Source organism: Platalea leucorodia (genome assembly GCF_965183815.1).
Source record: "Platalea leucorodia genome assembly, chromosome: 3".
NCBI lineage: Eukaryota > Metazoa > Chordata > Aves > Pelecaniformes > Threskiornithidae > Platalea > Platalea leucorodia.
This window is the reverse complement of record NC_138825.1, coordinates 32,598,506-32,615,210: the sequence shown is the minus strand read 5'-3', so window position 1 is coordinate 32,615,210 and position 16,705 is coordinate 32,598,506. Positions and strand designations below refer to the sequence as shown.

Genomic DNA, 16,705 nt, shown 5'->3' with positions numbered 1-16,705 from the left:
ATTAGCACTTACGGATTACTTCATCCCACAGCTTTTATACTATTCTATGAATATTATTAAACTTTGGTGTCCTTCAGTATAAACATCTGGACATTGTAGGTGGGCAGAGAAGCAGACTGGTTGCAATAACTTGCTAGAACATATGAAGTCAGCAGAAGAGCTGCAAATAAAGCTCAGCAAGTGGTTTTAGTATTTGCTTTTTACAGTGATTATTTCTTTTTTTTCCCCAGTCACTAGTCAGGAGGAGCTCAGAGGTATTTACCCTGAACCTCTAGTAGGTCAAGGAAAAAAAAAGATGGTATTACCCTTTCAGCTCTAATGGCCAGATTCTTAGTCTGAGTTTGACTGGGATTCTATCTCCAAATAAGTAGGCTTGGCATAGTTTTCCCTCTAGGACTATTTGTGATTGTATTTTTTTTCTGTGCACTTAACAAGGTAGATACCTCAGATTATATCTGTTAGTTGAAAACATACACTTCCATTTTACCAATGTTGAAGTAGAGATAATTATAAGTAAAATTTTTTTCTTTAAAAATAGAATGTGAACTTTTTTTTTTGGACACACTTTACCTTGTAGTAGATTTGAGTGGACAAGCAATATGTTAATTATGTTTGCTTTAAATTGAGTATCACTAGAAAGGGGAGAAAACACTGTCACAAACCTAGACCAACCAATTTTTCAGTAACAAGAGCAATGTTCTGTTATTTTACTGTTAAGCTCTGTATTGCTGATGGAAGCACTATCCCAAGGCCTCTGCCAAGCACCACATTGTTTGTGTGATAGGGAGGATTTGGTTATGGTCGAGCAAGTCTGAAAAATGGTAACCTGACAGTAAATCTGGGATCATGGTTGGTAAGGCAGCTTTTGTGGTCACGTGCTTTTATTTGATGTGGTTCCTTGTGTCTCCTGTGCCAAATGGTGTAATGTCCTAAAGTGATGAAACTGCAAAAGAAAAAAAAAAAAAGTCAACTATTTACTTCAGCAACAAAGGAGAAGGAGAACGGGGAAGGAGATCAAAGCCCATAACATGAGTCTCAAAACAGGAAAAAAGAGCAAAAAGAAGGGAATTTCTTTCCACATGCTTCAGGCTACTCTTGCGTATAGCCATCATGAGTAATAAACCCTTTAAATGCTTATGTAGGTCTGCAGTGTGCTTCGGTTTCAAAATAAGGCAGGTGCAAACTTACAGAGAGTTAAGAAGGGTGTATCCTGGTAAAAGCAAGGGCTATGGTCTATAAAGTCTAAAGTCTACTTTCCATCACTAGTACGTAGATTTAAACATGTTTTAACATTGGCCACGCTGAGAGAAAAGCTCTTAGTTATTTTAAACTGGTATAAAAAGTCTTTCCATGCAGAGGCAAGTTTTTTGTTTATTTACATTTTCAAAGCTAGATGAATCTTCAACTGTATTGTTCACAATCATTGAAATTGTCATTTCGCTACTTCATGTGGGTTTTGCAGAAAGAATACATTGGATTAGGAACATTGTTGAGTGCAATCGGTATTACGTACCACTTTCTTTTGGTATAAAGCTCTTTAATGCTATGTTCACACTGTATTCAGGGATAAGTGTGATTCTTCTTACAGTGCTGGACCTCCTTCCCAAATACATGTTTTTTACTCTTTCCTCCCTTGGAGCAAAAATAACTGCCATTGTGCAAGGTAGCTCCTTTTAAGAGCACGAAACTTTTCCGTAGATGTTCTTTTCTTTGTGATAATTCTTTCAAAGAAAAGCTTACACAATTCTGGGAGATGGGGAATGGTAACAGGTGAGAGAGAGAGAGAGAGAGAGAGAGAAAGCAAAATATATCGACAGTATTACGTGTGTACGGGTGCTTAACTGTAGTACCGTAACCTGTGTTAGCACGTAACTTTATAAACTGTAATATTTTTCTTTTTGTGGGACCCTGCAAGATGTAAGGGGGTAGTCTGAAATAATCCTCGTCTTTCAGACTCAGTTCAAAAGTTTCCCAGCAATGTAGAGAAACCTGCATTTTTCTGCTGGGAGAAAGGGGGAAGCAAAATGGGTTGCAGGGAAGAGGTGGGGTGAATGAAAGGGGTTTAGAGGAACTAGACAGGCCCAAGAGAGCATGGGGAGAGGTGTAGGGAAGGGGGTAGAGTAGGGATGGGAGTAGGAGCATCTTCCTTTGTGCCTCTAAGTCTTTCTTGCCAAAGCACCTAGTCTTCTGAGCTTGGGACTTGGAAGCACCCTTCTTCTTTAGTGAAGTGATGTTTTTAAGGAAGGGGAAATAACTGGTTCTTTACACATAAATACTCAAGAACAAAAACAATCACTTCTGTAAACCTGTGAATTAATACTATGCCTTTTTTTTTTTTTGAAGGATCATTTCTTGAGAAAGACATTTTAATGTAATTATAAGCTATCAAGAAATGGGAAAGAATTTTGCGTTTTGTATGCAGGCTTGAATAAATAGATCCATTGAGAGACATACAAAGCAAGTCACTTGGAATGCACCAGTCAACAGCAGAAATGTAAACATACTCCAGCTACACGCTCTGCACTTGTATTTCAGCATGTTGCAGAACAAAACTGCTATTAATGCAGGCTGACTGCTGCTCTTGTTGAATTCAGTAGCAAGTTCCTCGCAAAATCCAGTTTAATTCACAGACCATGGATCAGCACCGCATTGTGTCTGACACTCTAGAAACCCAGGAAGGCAGGAACTTGCTGCAAAGGAGTCTCTGGTCCGTCTTAAAATGAGGTGTATGAAGTTGGTTTGCAGAGCTGAGTAGGTTTAGAGTAACAGCAAGTGAATAAAATGCTGAGGCCAACAGATCTTTTTTTCTTTGTGTTCCAACACGTTCATGCAACCTTATCTCATAGATAGGTAGATCTGCCACGTATTTATCTTCATCCAATACCAGTCCTAATGAAATAGCATCCACTATAACTGTTGCTTCATGAATTATGATAATTATAGAAAGCCACTATCAGAATCTGTTAGAATCTTAGCCTTTAAAAAGTAGTAACAGGTTGCTGGAAAAAAATGTGTAAAAATCAAACACAATTCAATTGGTTGTGCTGAAACTAGACTTACTCTGGTAGCTGTGGGGGAGCAATATTAGTTTGTGTTTAAAACCAAATAACTTCCTTGTCATATCTCTTGATGGTTTTTGGTTTGGTTTTTTGGTCGTGTTGATAAAATGAATATCCCCAAACCTGATACTGTGATGTTAGAGTTGTTTTTGTTCCTGGGTATAAAAATGTGTTGTATTTGTGAGGGGTGTATAACAGTGATACCAGGAAGGAAAGCTTAATCACAAACAGAGGTATATAAGATCTATGTTTCAAGAGGCTCAGCTATCTAGAAAGCAGGTTTGACGTGCAGGAATCTTTAGCTTGTGCTGGTGAAATCTCTTGGCAAGTAGAATGTCCTTGACTATAAAAGGCTTTTATCGCATTTTTTGTTTTACACACTTTCTTTTGATTGGGCTTTGAGGGACCTCAAAAAGCAGCATTAGATACTGAGCTGCATGCTGAAATTCCCTTGCTTAATTTTCTCCATTTTACATGTTTCCTTGCATCTTTTACAGGTCCTTCTTATTTGACGTTGAATAAGTCACTTCTTTCTTCAACTGCAGGTTTATTATAGGGTCAAAGGAAGACTTATAGCCTCTTGCCCTGTCTCATGATTGTGAGGTACTGCAAATATGTTCCTTTGGCACGACAGAGACATAGTACAGCATAGTCAGATCAAATTCTGAGCAATAGTTTCCTTACGTGTTTAAAAATAAAAGATAAATATCAGTTTCATAAGGCAGATGAACCTTAATTGCTGAATGTTTATACAAAGTTTTGAGATGGTCAGAGGCAAGGTCCTGTGCAAATGGAGTATTTTATTAAAATATTTTAATAAGCAGATTCTCTGACCCAGGAGAGGGAACAAAGATGCCTGTCCACTCTTAATTTTCCCTACCCATAATTATTTGTACAGAACATAAATTACATATTGTAGAGCTTTATTCTGTTTTCAGAGGATAATTATACTAGAAATTCCAGCCTTCTTTCTGTGGAGGGACCTCTTTCTCAGAAACCACACCTCGTAGCAGTCTGTTTTTCATTTGAGAATTATGTCAACAAGTTTTTATGGATGACTACTTTCAAAAGATGGATACAGGTAAAATGGGAAGCCCTTATTCACAAATCATAATAATTCAGTCTGGAAGATGTATTAGAAGCTGATGATATAGGAGTGGAAGCTTTTTTCCATGTGAAATCTGTTAAGAGATTATTCCTAACTTCATGCATGCTGTTGTAACCGAGAGAGGAGCCTGTAATTCCTGTTGTAGTCATCTGAGCATCTCCAGTGGTATCTCCATGCTGAGGGGGAACTTGGACTTGGTTGCAAATGAGGCAAGGCAGGATGCAAAACGGGCAGTACCATTTGCTCTGTGTATGAGATTGGAGGCTTTTATGGATATATTTACATAAGCATTTAAGGAGTTTAATGAACTGAAAGCCAGGGTCTTAAAGTAAGGTTCACAACCCACTTGTAACATACCAGGAGGGACAAGACTTTCATTCTCCAACTTTAAAGACTGATGGACCCAGTATACTTTCAATTTCCTAAGAGCAAACTGCTGTTTCAGAAATGTTCCAACTTCATAATAGTCTAGTAGTCATGCTTGACAGTTTTTAACATCCACAAGTAGCAAAATTATATTCCTGTGTAAGTAATTTTAGTAAGGGGGGTAGCAGCAAGGAAACTGAATTTGGTTTAGAGGAAAAAAAAAAAAAAGAAAATCTTGTTCAAGTCTTACTTCTGCTGGAAAAGTTTGTTTGTTTTTTTATGTAGCTGTGGTGTACTCAAGGCTTTCTTTTTTCATCATTGCATATGCAAAATCCAGACCTGCAGAACTGTTCCATGTGGTGAACAGTCTGCTGAACCCAGACTGTTTTGCCTGAGTAGCAGATTTCCATATACCTCATTATGAGTTTGGTTTTTTTTGATTTATGTAGGCTCTGTTCCTTCAAAGGCATGTACGACTGTAGACCTTTATGCCTACCAAAGTGATATCTTATCAAGTACTGAGGAAAATAAAAGGGCAGGTCCCGTTGGAGAATAAGAGCCTTATTTTGCAGAGAAGAATTTTCTTTCCAGCCAGTGTAATCTTTCATGGAAACAGCGTGTAAACAGGAGGCCACAAAGTAGCTTAGCTTTTGAAGCTCTTTAATTGTACCCAACAAGGTTCTGGATGCATAGTGAATTATATAAGCCACAGTGTGTAATGCAAATTCATATCCCTTTGGATTGGTAAAAGACTATAGGAAAGACTTAGGTCAATACTGCTGAAAGAAAGTAGTATGGACTTTTGCTGGTTGTTGCCTTATACAACCTGATTTTAAAAAAAAGTGCTAGATCATTCCACACCAAAGAAGCCATTATCCTCAGCAATAGCAGGCATGCTTCAGTCTTCCATCCTATGATAAAGGCAATTGATTAAGGTGCCTAAATACATCTCTGTGGCTTCCTACCATTCAGATTTCCAGTCTGTGCATGGACAGAGTTAACATCTTTGTTTGTATTATTTCCTTCTGGGGATGAACAAAATCATAGAATCAGGGAATATAATCTTAAAACAATGTAGACTGGAGAGAACCTCTGGAGGTTATCTGGCCAAGCCCCTCCTCAGAGCAGGGCCAGCTTAGGTCAGCATGCTCATGGCAGTTGTTCAGCTGAGCTTTGAGCACCTCTGAGGACAGAGATTCCCCAACCCCTGTGGGCCTGTCTTCCAGTATTTGGTTACTCTCGTTGTGAAAACGTTTTTCCTAATAGCTAACCAGAACTTCCTTCATTGCAACATGTCTGCATTGCCTTTAATCCTGTTACTGTGCACTTCGGAGAAAACTCTGGCTCTATATTTTTCCATTAGATAATTGAAGGCATCAATATGCCTTCAATAACAGTATGCCTTCAACGCCCCTCTTCAATATCCTCCCTCCCCAGTGTTCTCTTAAGACTGAACAAACCCATTTCTTTCAACACCGCACCCTTACGTTGTGTACCTAGTAATCTTTCTGGCCCACTGCCCCTTTGATCTAGTAGGTTAACATCTGTGTTGTACTGGGAGGCTCAAAACTGGAGTAGATGGCAGGACTGACATTTGCATCTAGCCATCTATTACTCCTCAGTCCAAATTATTTTGCTTATTCTTAGCTGATTTGACTGAAGGTGGCTTTTTGAATAATTCAAGACTCAAAGTCCTCTCCTCCCACAATAACAAGATATCTTAACTACAGTGCTCCACATCTTATTGATGAGGGCTAAGAAACAGAACTGTTTACAATGAAAAAGCTATTTCCTGAGAGAGTGCTTTGTGTTAGTGATATTCTTGATTAGTTTAATTACAGTGGACCATGGTATAACCTGTTTTTATAGATAGTATCACTCAATACTTTTTATATCGCCACAGTATAAAATACACTTCCTCACCATGACCCTCTGACTTTAAGCACAGGGAAAGAGGACAGTGTAGAAATCACTTTCAAATCCCAGAGACTGTACGTGTAATGTACTGTTAAATTAACTTCTGTTTTTAGTGCGCTTGGAGGATCATCTGCCCTTCACATCCCAGCCTTTCCTGGTGGAGGTTGTCTTATCGACTATGTACCCCAAGTATGCCAGCTGCTAACAAACAAGGTAAGTTAGTAAAGAGAACTCCATTTTCCTTTCCCTTATGTGCTGTACTGTATTGCAGTAACACACTATAGCATTTCCATAGACATGGTTTTTCTTCTGCGAGGTAGTCCAAGCAGGGCATACTTAAGGTGAACTACACAAAGAATACCTTCTTGATAAGCGTTGAGCACCTATGCAGGGCATTGAATATAATGACTCTTTTAGGTGAACAAGCGTGTTTGGGTTCAGATCCTAGAGTGGATTTTTCTCATTGTGACATGTTACAATTTAGGATAAAATGTTATTGTATCATACATCACTGCATTGCAGCGTACAGTTTTGCTAGTAAATACAAATGTGTCATTTGCATATTATTTTTCCCGTTGGAAGATATCTAAATTCCCATACCATAGTCGTCATTGTAGGCTTTGAGTACTTTCAGTGATTTTCTTCTCAGATGTTTCATCCAAATGAACTGAATCAGCAGTCTATTCGGATGTTTATACAGTAATAGCTACTTAACATTGCTGAAAAGGTTGTGTTCCAGTTAGCTTACTGTTTAAACAAAAAAGAGTGAGTATAGTATTTTGAAAGCTTCTCCATTATTGAAGTGTAATTTTCAAAAGAAAACTTAGGGACCAACATCTAGGAATCTGCCTATTACAGACCTCCTATTTGTATTTGTATATTATTTTTACCTTCATTTGTCCAAATGAGGAAAATAATTTTCTCTTTTAGGAAAAGTTCTACAAAATGTGTTTCCATAATTATATTGGAATCTATCTTTAGAGTTGTTTTTGTTGTGGTTTTCTGTTAAAATTACTTTCTGTTTTTAAAATCTGCAAGTATACAGGACTGTTTTTATCCTTTCTTAAACAAAGTCCCTTAAGCAAACTTATCATATGTTTTCCTTTTTCCAAAATAACATTTCAGATCCCACACAAAGCCTTCAAAATAATTGTAGTTTTTTATAAAATGAAATAAGTCTCAATTTATAAATAGAATTTAACTTTAAGGAGTACAAGATAGCTCTGAGCAATGATCATATCAAGGCTTTTTCAAAAAATTTAGGAAAGCATTTGCCAGCCAAGGAATTCTAGTATTACCATAGCCAAGAAAAATATTCGTCCTGTTTTTTTCATGTTCAGTGGGGAAAAAGGGTTTTTAAAATGTTAGTTTTCATTCTGGAAGGTAAAGGGGTTTACATAGGGAATCACATATGGAACCATACCCTACGTACTTGAAGTAACCAGTTGTAAACCAGATGCTCTTGCAGCCTGACAACACATGCATTTTTTCTGTTATGGGTCAAACCCTGTTCACACTGTTCTGCTAAGTAATCCCATTCAAATCAATAAGGAAACATACATGGTGAGAGAGAATTTTGCCTTAAGTCTTCCAAGTTTAGCATTGTTGGATTTTGTCTGTGCCAGGATGGAAGTCTTTCAAAACCCAGAATGCCTCAGAAATTGATGCTCGCAGTTGAGTAGGTGGCTCCCTGAGTCAGCATGAAACCACTGAGAGAGCTTAGTGTTAAGAAGATTTTGTTGGAGGTGCAGTCTTCAGAAAACACCCAAGATCAGTTGTGAATTTTTTTCCTGTTATAACCAGAATGTTATTTTGACACTTAACCAACTGTCAGTTCAGGTAATTATGATTTGCCTATCATGGCTTCCTGCTCAAACTTCAGCAAGGCAAGATCGTGCATTTCTTTTCTTCGCTCTTTATCTTGTGTAGTTAAACAATGCTTCAATATATTGTGAAATACTAAGTTTCGCTTAGAAGTGAGTGAAGAAGATTTCCTAATGAGATTTTCTGTGTGCAAGATCCACTGTTTGTTTTAAAGGCGCTTTCAGATTCTTTAGGGAAATCATGCAAGCTAAATGTAGGATTCAGAACTACTACCCTGTCAAATGTAAATCTTCCTTAACAAGGAATATATGACAAATTGGGAGCATTGGCTTTTTTAATCTTTCTGTAGCTTTGGATTTGTTTGTTTCTTTCTTTTTTAAGGTACAATATGTTATTCAGGGATACCATAAGAGAAGAGAGTATATCGCGGCTTTCCTGAGTCACTTTGGAACGTAAGTTTTCTTTTGATGCATTCTTTTCTGTAGCATGGGGGACAGTGTTGTTTTCTGCACATGGTATTTGGTTGTGTTACTGCTGTCCGCTGGATGAGATGAAATCTGGTCACTTTTCACAGAATGATGTATATAGATTGTTTCTCTGTAACAGTACCAGAATGAAGTTCAGTGTTACTTCACTTCTGTGCCAGTTGCTGATCTGATTTTGCTAGAAAAATAGCTGATTATGGGAAAAGGACAGTAGGGATTTTCTCCTCGTTCAAAGGAAATGTGCTTATTTCTGAATAAATGACTGGAGGGGTCTTACAGTAATAGATAGTGACTGAGGTGGGAGGACGGGGAAGTGGGTATGGTTCCAAGCCTTGCAAGAGCCAGAAACCACTGCTCAGCGTAAAGTCAGGACTGGGAGACCCGCTGCTCCCACCGCCGCGCAGTATCTTGTCTCTCTTGAGAGAAAGGGCTGTCGGATCATGTTGAACTCCTGCAGTTCAAAGGTCCATGGGCTGCCATGATGACACATTAGCTTCACAAATCAACTGAACCAGGGGTGCCTTGGCACTGTGAAGGGTAGGCACTTTGGTTTCCCGCCTAAATCCTGACTTAAGTGAGAGTCCAGGAGCCGATGCGACAGCGATTGCCTGATCAGTAGGGCTTTACCTCATTGTGAGGAGAGGGTTTCTGCTTCCGAGCGGTGGTGCCAAATGCCATGGATATTCAGGAGCCCTTCGAATCTCAGGTCTCTCAAGCGAGGGTAAGAAGACAGGTGGTTTCTAGCATGCACCCAAATTTTATACAACTATAGATAGATAACAATGACTTGAACTGGACACATGATAGAGAGTAGATGCAAGCTCAGTCCTTATGAAAACAAGGTATATCTACTACAGTATAGAAATGATGCAGGTGTGCCTATGATTTTATTTCACTTGCAAAGTGGTTCATGTGTCCTGATACTGCTTGAGACTTTTAGAGAATACCAACTCTTGACAGTGGAAACATTTAATCTGTCTACTGAACAAGTCTTCTATATTTAATTTTTTGTATGCTCTTGTGCTTTGCCTTTTTTATATATGCTCTTTTGAATTTTCGGATTTAAACTCTTCTCAGCCTGCACATTTTCAATTTTACCTTGTCACTTACTACAGAGTTAATAAATTATCTTAATCTGAGTAACATACAGGGAATTTGTGTGTGTACAGTTTTATCAATTTAGTACTGCAGATGCGTTAGCAAGTCTCCTTTCATTCTGCAGTGTATTTATATAAACTGAACATGGCCTTTCTTCGGGTAAGAGACTCCTGTACCACAGCATATATAAGAAGATTATTAAGATTCAAAGTTTAATTAATTAAAGTTTAATTCAAAGTTTCAAATCTAGCTAAATTTTCATTTAGCTAGAAAATCGTAACTGTTAATAAATAAAGCAAATTCTGGAAGTTTCTGAACAAACAAACAAACAAAAAATCCCTGTAATACAGAATTTACATATTTATCATTCAGTATTAGAATGATTGCATTCATTTTTTTGTATTTTTTGTTGATAGTGGTGTGGTGGAATATGATGCAGAAGGCTTCACAAAGCTTACTCTGTTGCTGATGTGGAAAGATTTTTGCTTCCTTGTTCACAGTGAGTAACACTGCCTCAGGCGTAAATGTCTATCTTCTTGAAGATACAAGTTCAAAAGGGGAAAAAATACTATTACCGGAAACAATTTAAAAGTTTTAGCTATTTTTATCCAGTACTTAATGTATTTTTAATGTGACCATGACACTTCAAAAGCACAAAATCCTGATTGTATTTGGAGAAGGGGAGAGGATACACCTTGGTCGCGTACTGCCTGCTTTACAGAATGCCAAAAGCATTGTGGGAAGGTTTTCTGGTAATTTGACTCAAGATTAAGTTCACAGATGTAACTCATCCTTTCAGAAGTGTCAATAATGAGGACCAATACTATACATAACCTGGGACTACCTAAAATCTTCTGTAATTGTCAGGACTTAATGCATTGATCGTGATAGTAAAGACACTTTAGTGTAGGGAAAAATACATTAAATGAGAAATAACACTGTACTGTCGTTAGGAGCCAAAAGTTATTTCTAGACCAAAACTGTGTAGGCAAAACTGTCTAACAGTTTGCTACAGTATGTAGCTAGATTTGCTGTCATTTGAAATTTTTAGATCAAGATTGTATGACTTTCAAAAAGACATTCTTAATTAAATAAATACATAGAAATTAGCAAGTGTAGCTTTGTTACTGCTTTATACATGTTACCTTAAGTAGCAATTATTATTTTTCTCTATGGTAAGGTGAAATTCACAGGTATCAAAGATACTTTGGTCTGGGGAAATTCAGTCATGTTACCCTTTATTTTTGATTGTCACACTTCTCATCTTTTTTTAAAATAATAAAGTGCAATAAAGGACAATCTGGGCAGCTGCAACATTGGTGTTTGTTAACACTTTATCACTGGAATATTTCAGATTACGTCATTTTTTATTTGTGGGCTACCTTTTCATGTGAAAAACTAATGATGTCTTAATGACATCATAGAAATTTGTCCCAGAGTTTTTAAAGCAAGAAGTGGGGATTGCCGTTGTTCAGAGAAGTCCTTCACCCTGTGTTGTATTGGAGATCATAAAAAAATTATCTCACTGATCCCTTTCTTTTTATCACCTAAGATTTCCAGAGAGAAATGAACGTTAAGAGGTCTAGAAAACTCAAACCTGAAATTAAAAATCTTCCATCGTGTTAGTATGATTTACGTTGTGGAAAAAAGGAAATAACACTGATAGTTTTTGAAAAATTATCCTTATTACCTCTTTACTTACACTTCAACTAGAATTGAGAATTGGTCACTGGGCGATTGTCTTCTATGAGATGATGCTTCTTTATGTACAACCTTCTTGAAGATTTGCTACCTTTCTTACTCCCCAATATGTTTGTCTTCATTTTATCAGTGTTAAAATTCCTGTGGATTTGATTTTTGCTGTAGGATAATATAACTTAATGGATGTTGAATCAGTTAGATTTCAAGGGAATCAAAATTCAAATTTCTGTTAAATAACAGAGTAAGTTTTAACTGTGTAATATTCAGAGTGCTCAATTTAACTGGCACGAAAGCTGCAATTATAACTGAATAGTTTATCACTATGTATTAACCCTGTGGCCCTAGAAATCATACAGTGGCTTAGCTGTGTAAGCCATTGCATCACCTGCTTGTTGAACAATCCACTGCAAAAACATTTATGTTCTATGCACTGAAGGATATTGCAATGAAAGGACCGAAACCTGCACTTCATTTCCTGAGTGAAGTAATGTAGGCTTTCATCTCTTAACCACTCGCATAACTATGTATATTATAGCAAGCGTCTAATAAAATGTCTGGGAGAGATAGCCATAAGTTGAAAACTGTTCTACTTTATATATTTACTATAATATGTAGAGAAAGTATTCAGAGGAGAATAAATAGGTCAGTATACAGCAAGCACCGTGGCAAATCAAATGAAAGGAACCATAGTAAATTTTACTGGCATCTTAATTTTGGTTAAAATTTTAGGTTTAATTGAGATTGTGAGATATATAAACCCTAATGTGAGTTGTATTTTCTTTAAAAGATGCATTCAGAGATTTCAAAAGTAATTTTGGTGGGTTTTTGCAACTATTTGCATTCAAAGTTACAAATTTGTTTGGAAACTAGGAAGCAAAACACATTAGAAGTAAATTGAAATTATTCAGAATAGTTTTATTGAGTAAACTGAGTTACAGATAAGAGGAGAGAAATGGAAAAGTGGTTCTGGTTGCCAAAGCCCAATAACCTCAGAACAATTTCACTTGCTAAAAAAAATTTATTTGTGCTGTAGTTACAGAATAAAGAGCAAAGTCTACCCACTCTACCTTAAAACACAGAAGAGCTACCTAATTGCGAACTTAATCATTAGATTAATGTAGCTGCTGAAGTTATTAATTAGATCAAAGAGTAGTCAAAGGAACTGTTGCTTTAGTAGTTTAGTTTTAAGAATTAATCAAGTGCTTTCAAATATATGACTGAAGATATAAACATTCAGAGAAGTTCATGCATCCACGTGGAAGAGGAAATCATTAATCAGGCGTAGTGCTTTTGATATTGATACTATTTATGAGTAAGTCTCAGTACGAAGCTTCATAAGTAAGCTTCAATATACTGCTGATTTCTTTCTCTGCTTGTTTATAAATCGGCTACGATTAGTTTTTGGAGATAGATATTTCTTCATATTCTTGTTCCTGCATACATTCTGTTTATTTATACCATATATAAATGTAAACACAAGTTACATTATCTGTGCACAATTAAGAATAAAGTAGTCTTATTGGTATGGACGCAAGAGTAGGACTCCAAAGTAACCTGGATGTAGGCTTCTCAAGATTAATTTTTATCTTAGAAGAGTTTTACGTTATCGGCACAAAGGAGATGATTGACAGAAGTTGGACCGATTGCAATAGCAAATGAAACACTGCTTGTGTTAGTGGGTTTTTATTTAAGACATCTTGAAAAGGACAGATATTAAACTAAAAAGGTTTTGTTTCATTGAACAATATTTCGGGGGATGGAGAATGTTGGAAGCTGCCAGCATTTGTATCTTAAGTTTGTATGGGATCTCAGACTTAGGTGAAGTTGGTGGGAACACTCACTGCCACTGACCTTGGCTGACTGTAAGGGATTTCAGGTTCTGTGTCGGGTAATACCAGTGAGCCAGGAGGTCCGAAGTACTGGTCATGTAAAAGCTAAAGCTTAATTAATGAACTTTCTTGCTATTGGAGTGCCAACTGAAGTAGCTTTTTGTCCACTCTCTTACCTGTCTGTGCAGTTATGTGGTTACATCTGTCAGAGAATAGATCAGAAAGAGGCAGCATCTCAGCAAGAAGGTTTTTACACAGGAGAGAGATGCAAGCAAGGGGCCTAGAGCATTAGTTGGGTTATAGGAGGTTATGCCTATGAGTATCAGGCTTTGGGTGGACACCCGCTTCTGGATTCAGGGGTTTTTGGTGGAAGTCATCAGTGCCAGCTTCTGATGCATTCCTGTTTGGATATTGCTGTCTGCACACATTTGTCAGCAGAGCAGTTTGTGCCAATGCAGTCAGCTTACGTGGTTTGAATTGATGGCCTCAGCTAAACAATTGGGGTTTGCTCTCATAAACCTCTTTTGGATCGGGATTAGCACATCTGTCCACAGCCTCAGAAAGCAGCTTGGAAAATAAAGACACAAAGAAAGAATTTTTGGTAGCCGTGTTTGTCAGATGAGACTTGGGAGAAAGGGAAAAAAAATAGAATATTTTGGGAAAGAGCATTAGTAGCTGGAAAGACAAGTTTACACTACTGTGCAAAGAAAGTGCAGTTTATTCCAGTAGTGTTCAGAGAAGGAGGAATGTATGCCCACTCACTGTAAAAAAAAAAAAAAAAAAAAAAAGAAGTAATTCTTTCTATCAGTTCCCTTTCCAAGCAGAAGTAACTCATTAGGCTTCAGATATTATTTTAATCATTCAGTAGAGCAACAATAATCCTTAGAATTTAGGTAAATGTTAATTTTTCAGGTACCTGGTGTAGTTTAAGTTGTTACCTGCCCTTTAAAGGAGATTGCCCCACCTCTGGAAAGTCAACAGAACAGAGCTAATGAGCATTCGTCAGCCCCTTCATCTATTCCTACAGCAGCTGTTTAAATAAACAAGTTAGACTTTGTGGTAGTAAACGGCTAGCAAGGAGGTTTGGTAAAGTCTTAAATGGAAGATTTTTCCTAGGTGAGCGTGTGTCTGATCGCTTAGTGTTTGCTATTTGGCTTTAGGAGAGCTTATGTGAGGAGGCAAAAGTATTTCATCTAAGACTGTATTTATTGTTCTTTTTGAAATTGCTTCTGCAGATTCCTGTTTGAAAAATTGCCTGTCTACCACACTTAACTCCACAGTCACTGAGATAATAAAAATGTCTAAGAAATCATTTGTTTATCTGAGCGATTTGGAACCCAGAAAGTGAGACTGTTTCATGTAAACATTCCTGTAAATATTTCAGTAAACTTTTATCTGCCTGTAGTTTTGGCCATAGAGCCCTCTCTGTTATATAGGACCTATAGATCTTGTTAAATGTAAACATGAGAAGTAGCTAGTGTTTGTTGTTTTGATATAGTATTTAATGGAGTTGAAATATGCTCAATGACTCCTGTGTGCTACTGGAGTATGAATAACCATTTGAGGGGATTGGTAGTTTTAGAGATATATTTTTTTCAGTTTTCTGTCATGTAAGACTTGCTCACATACCTTTTGGAAGCTGAAAAGAAGATAACCTTCAAGAGTGGCTCCTCTTCATCGATATCAGTGCCTGGCAGTCATCACTTAAAATTCCCGGAAAAAAATCTTTGGAGGAAGTTAAGGTTGCATTGGCTCTACTTCTTCAGGGAAGTTAGTCTGATTATGAAAGAGAAGTCTCTTCAAGAAAAGGTATGGAAAAATAAACTCTTGTCTGCCCGAGTCATTTCCTAAAAAAGGGCCAAGTGTTGAGTGGAATATTTACATTAGATCGCTTCCATGAGCTTTTATCTAATGAGGTGTTTTGGCTTCCTTACATAGGGCTTTTATTTTATTCTTCACATTGTTCCTTAAATGAAAATGGGGATTTATGACTCTGTGAAAAGTAAGGGAGAAGGAAAAAGAGAACATGACAGTGTGAATAACAAGGTATAGGAGAATGGAGTGATGTCTGTTAGCGTCAGGAAAGCAAGATAGTTCAGCAGAAATGTCAAGCATAACAGAAGTTTCAGGAGTCTAGTATGAGAAGTTCAATGCTGATCAAAAAAGTCTGCAAATACTGTATTGGGATGTCATTTCGTTCTTAAATGAGAAACTGGAGATTAACAAAGCCCCAGTGATGTAAAACCGGCTGGCAGAAGTCAAAAGCCATTTGGATCTTATGCTTGGGAGTAATTTTTTGACTGTTCAGTAAGCAGATAAGTGTGTCTCATGAGGCGGTCTTTTCCTCTGACTCTCTCAGTACTTTTAGTCGGTACCATGTATTTCTTTGAATCTGGTCTTGAAAGTTCCTGAGTGCATGTTGTTCTGCCTGCAGCAAAATACACCCTGAGCAGAGAGGGTTTCTTCAAAACTTTGTACATTGTTTTAATCACCATAAAACAAAGCATTCTCTGACATTGCCTGTATAGTGAGGTGCCTATGGCTTGACTGAAGTCAGTGAAAGCTGTGGATAAGCTGCAGTGCTGTGGATCAGGCAGAGTGTTGGAAAAGTAGCCTGAGTCACAGGCACACAGTTCTGCGCTTAACTAGGCATAGGCAGGGGCTAATCCCAGGACTGAATTGCAGCATTTGGAAAATTAATTAGCCTTTTGCTGATCATTTTTCTCTGTTGCGTATTTTTTTCCTTTATTTCTATGGGACACTGCCAACTAGATTTAGTTTGAAATTTGTATTGAAAGCTGATAATTTAATTTTTGTCATTAAGAGTATGTTAAACATCGTGTTCCTTTGATTCCGTCCTGGGTATTTACTTGCATGTAAGCTGAATGAGATTTTCCCTATTTAGGTATTCATAATGGGTGCAAGTGAACCTGAAAACAGAGGTTTTCTTTTCGTCTTTTTTCTGTTCCTCTGTGCTCATTTTGTAATCACGTCACTCAGTATAAAGTAGTTTTAGGTTCGTATTTGTAATTCTGATAATAAAGGGAGAGTGGACGCAAGCTGATTCGTGGTATGAACAGCAACAAACAGGAAACAACTGTTGTGATAGGAGTTAGGTTTTACAAGTATTTTATGCGTGTTGACTGGCAAAGTATTTTTAAATGTCACTTTGCTGTCGATGTTATCTTTTTAATTTCTGAGAAATGCATATATTTGCCATACTTTCAAAACTGTAGTATATTGCTGTAGACATTAAATTATGTTCTTCCAGGAACTACAAGCAATTTAACAAATGGACTGAAAGGTTTGTAATAACTT

At 37.3% G+C, this 16,705-nt stretch overlaps 1 protein-coding gene across 2 annotated transcripts in view; it reads left to right on the top strand.

Annotated features, from left to right (window-relative positions):
• BABAM2 (BRISC and BRCA1 A complex member 2) overlaps positions 1-16,705 on the top strand; it is a 173,908-nt gene that overhangs the window by 124,237 nt on the left and 32,966 nt on the right. For both annotated transcript variants that reach the window (XR_014227553.1, XM_082305426.1), the window contains exons 8-10: positions 6,564-6,663; positions 8,656-8,726; positions 10,274-10,356. Coding sequence is in view for 1 of the 2 variants with exons in the window: in XM_082305426.1 (XP_082161552.1) it covers positions 6,564-6,663; positions 8,656-8,726; positions 10,274-10,356 (254 nt within the window). In the remaining variant the exon portion in view is untranslated. The remainder of the gene's footprint in view (positions 1-6,563; positions 6,664-8,655; positions 8,727-10,273; positions 10,357-16,705) is intronic.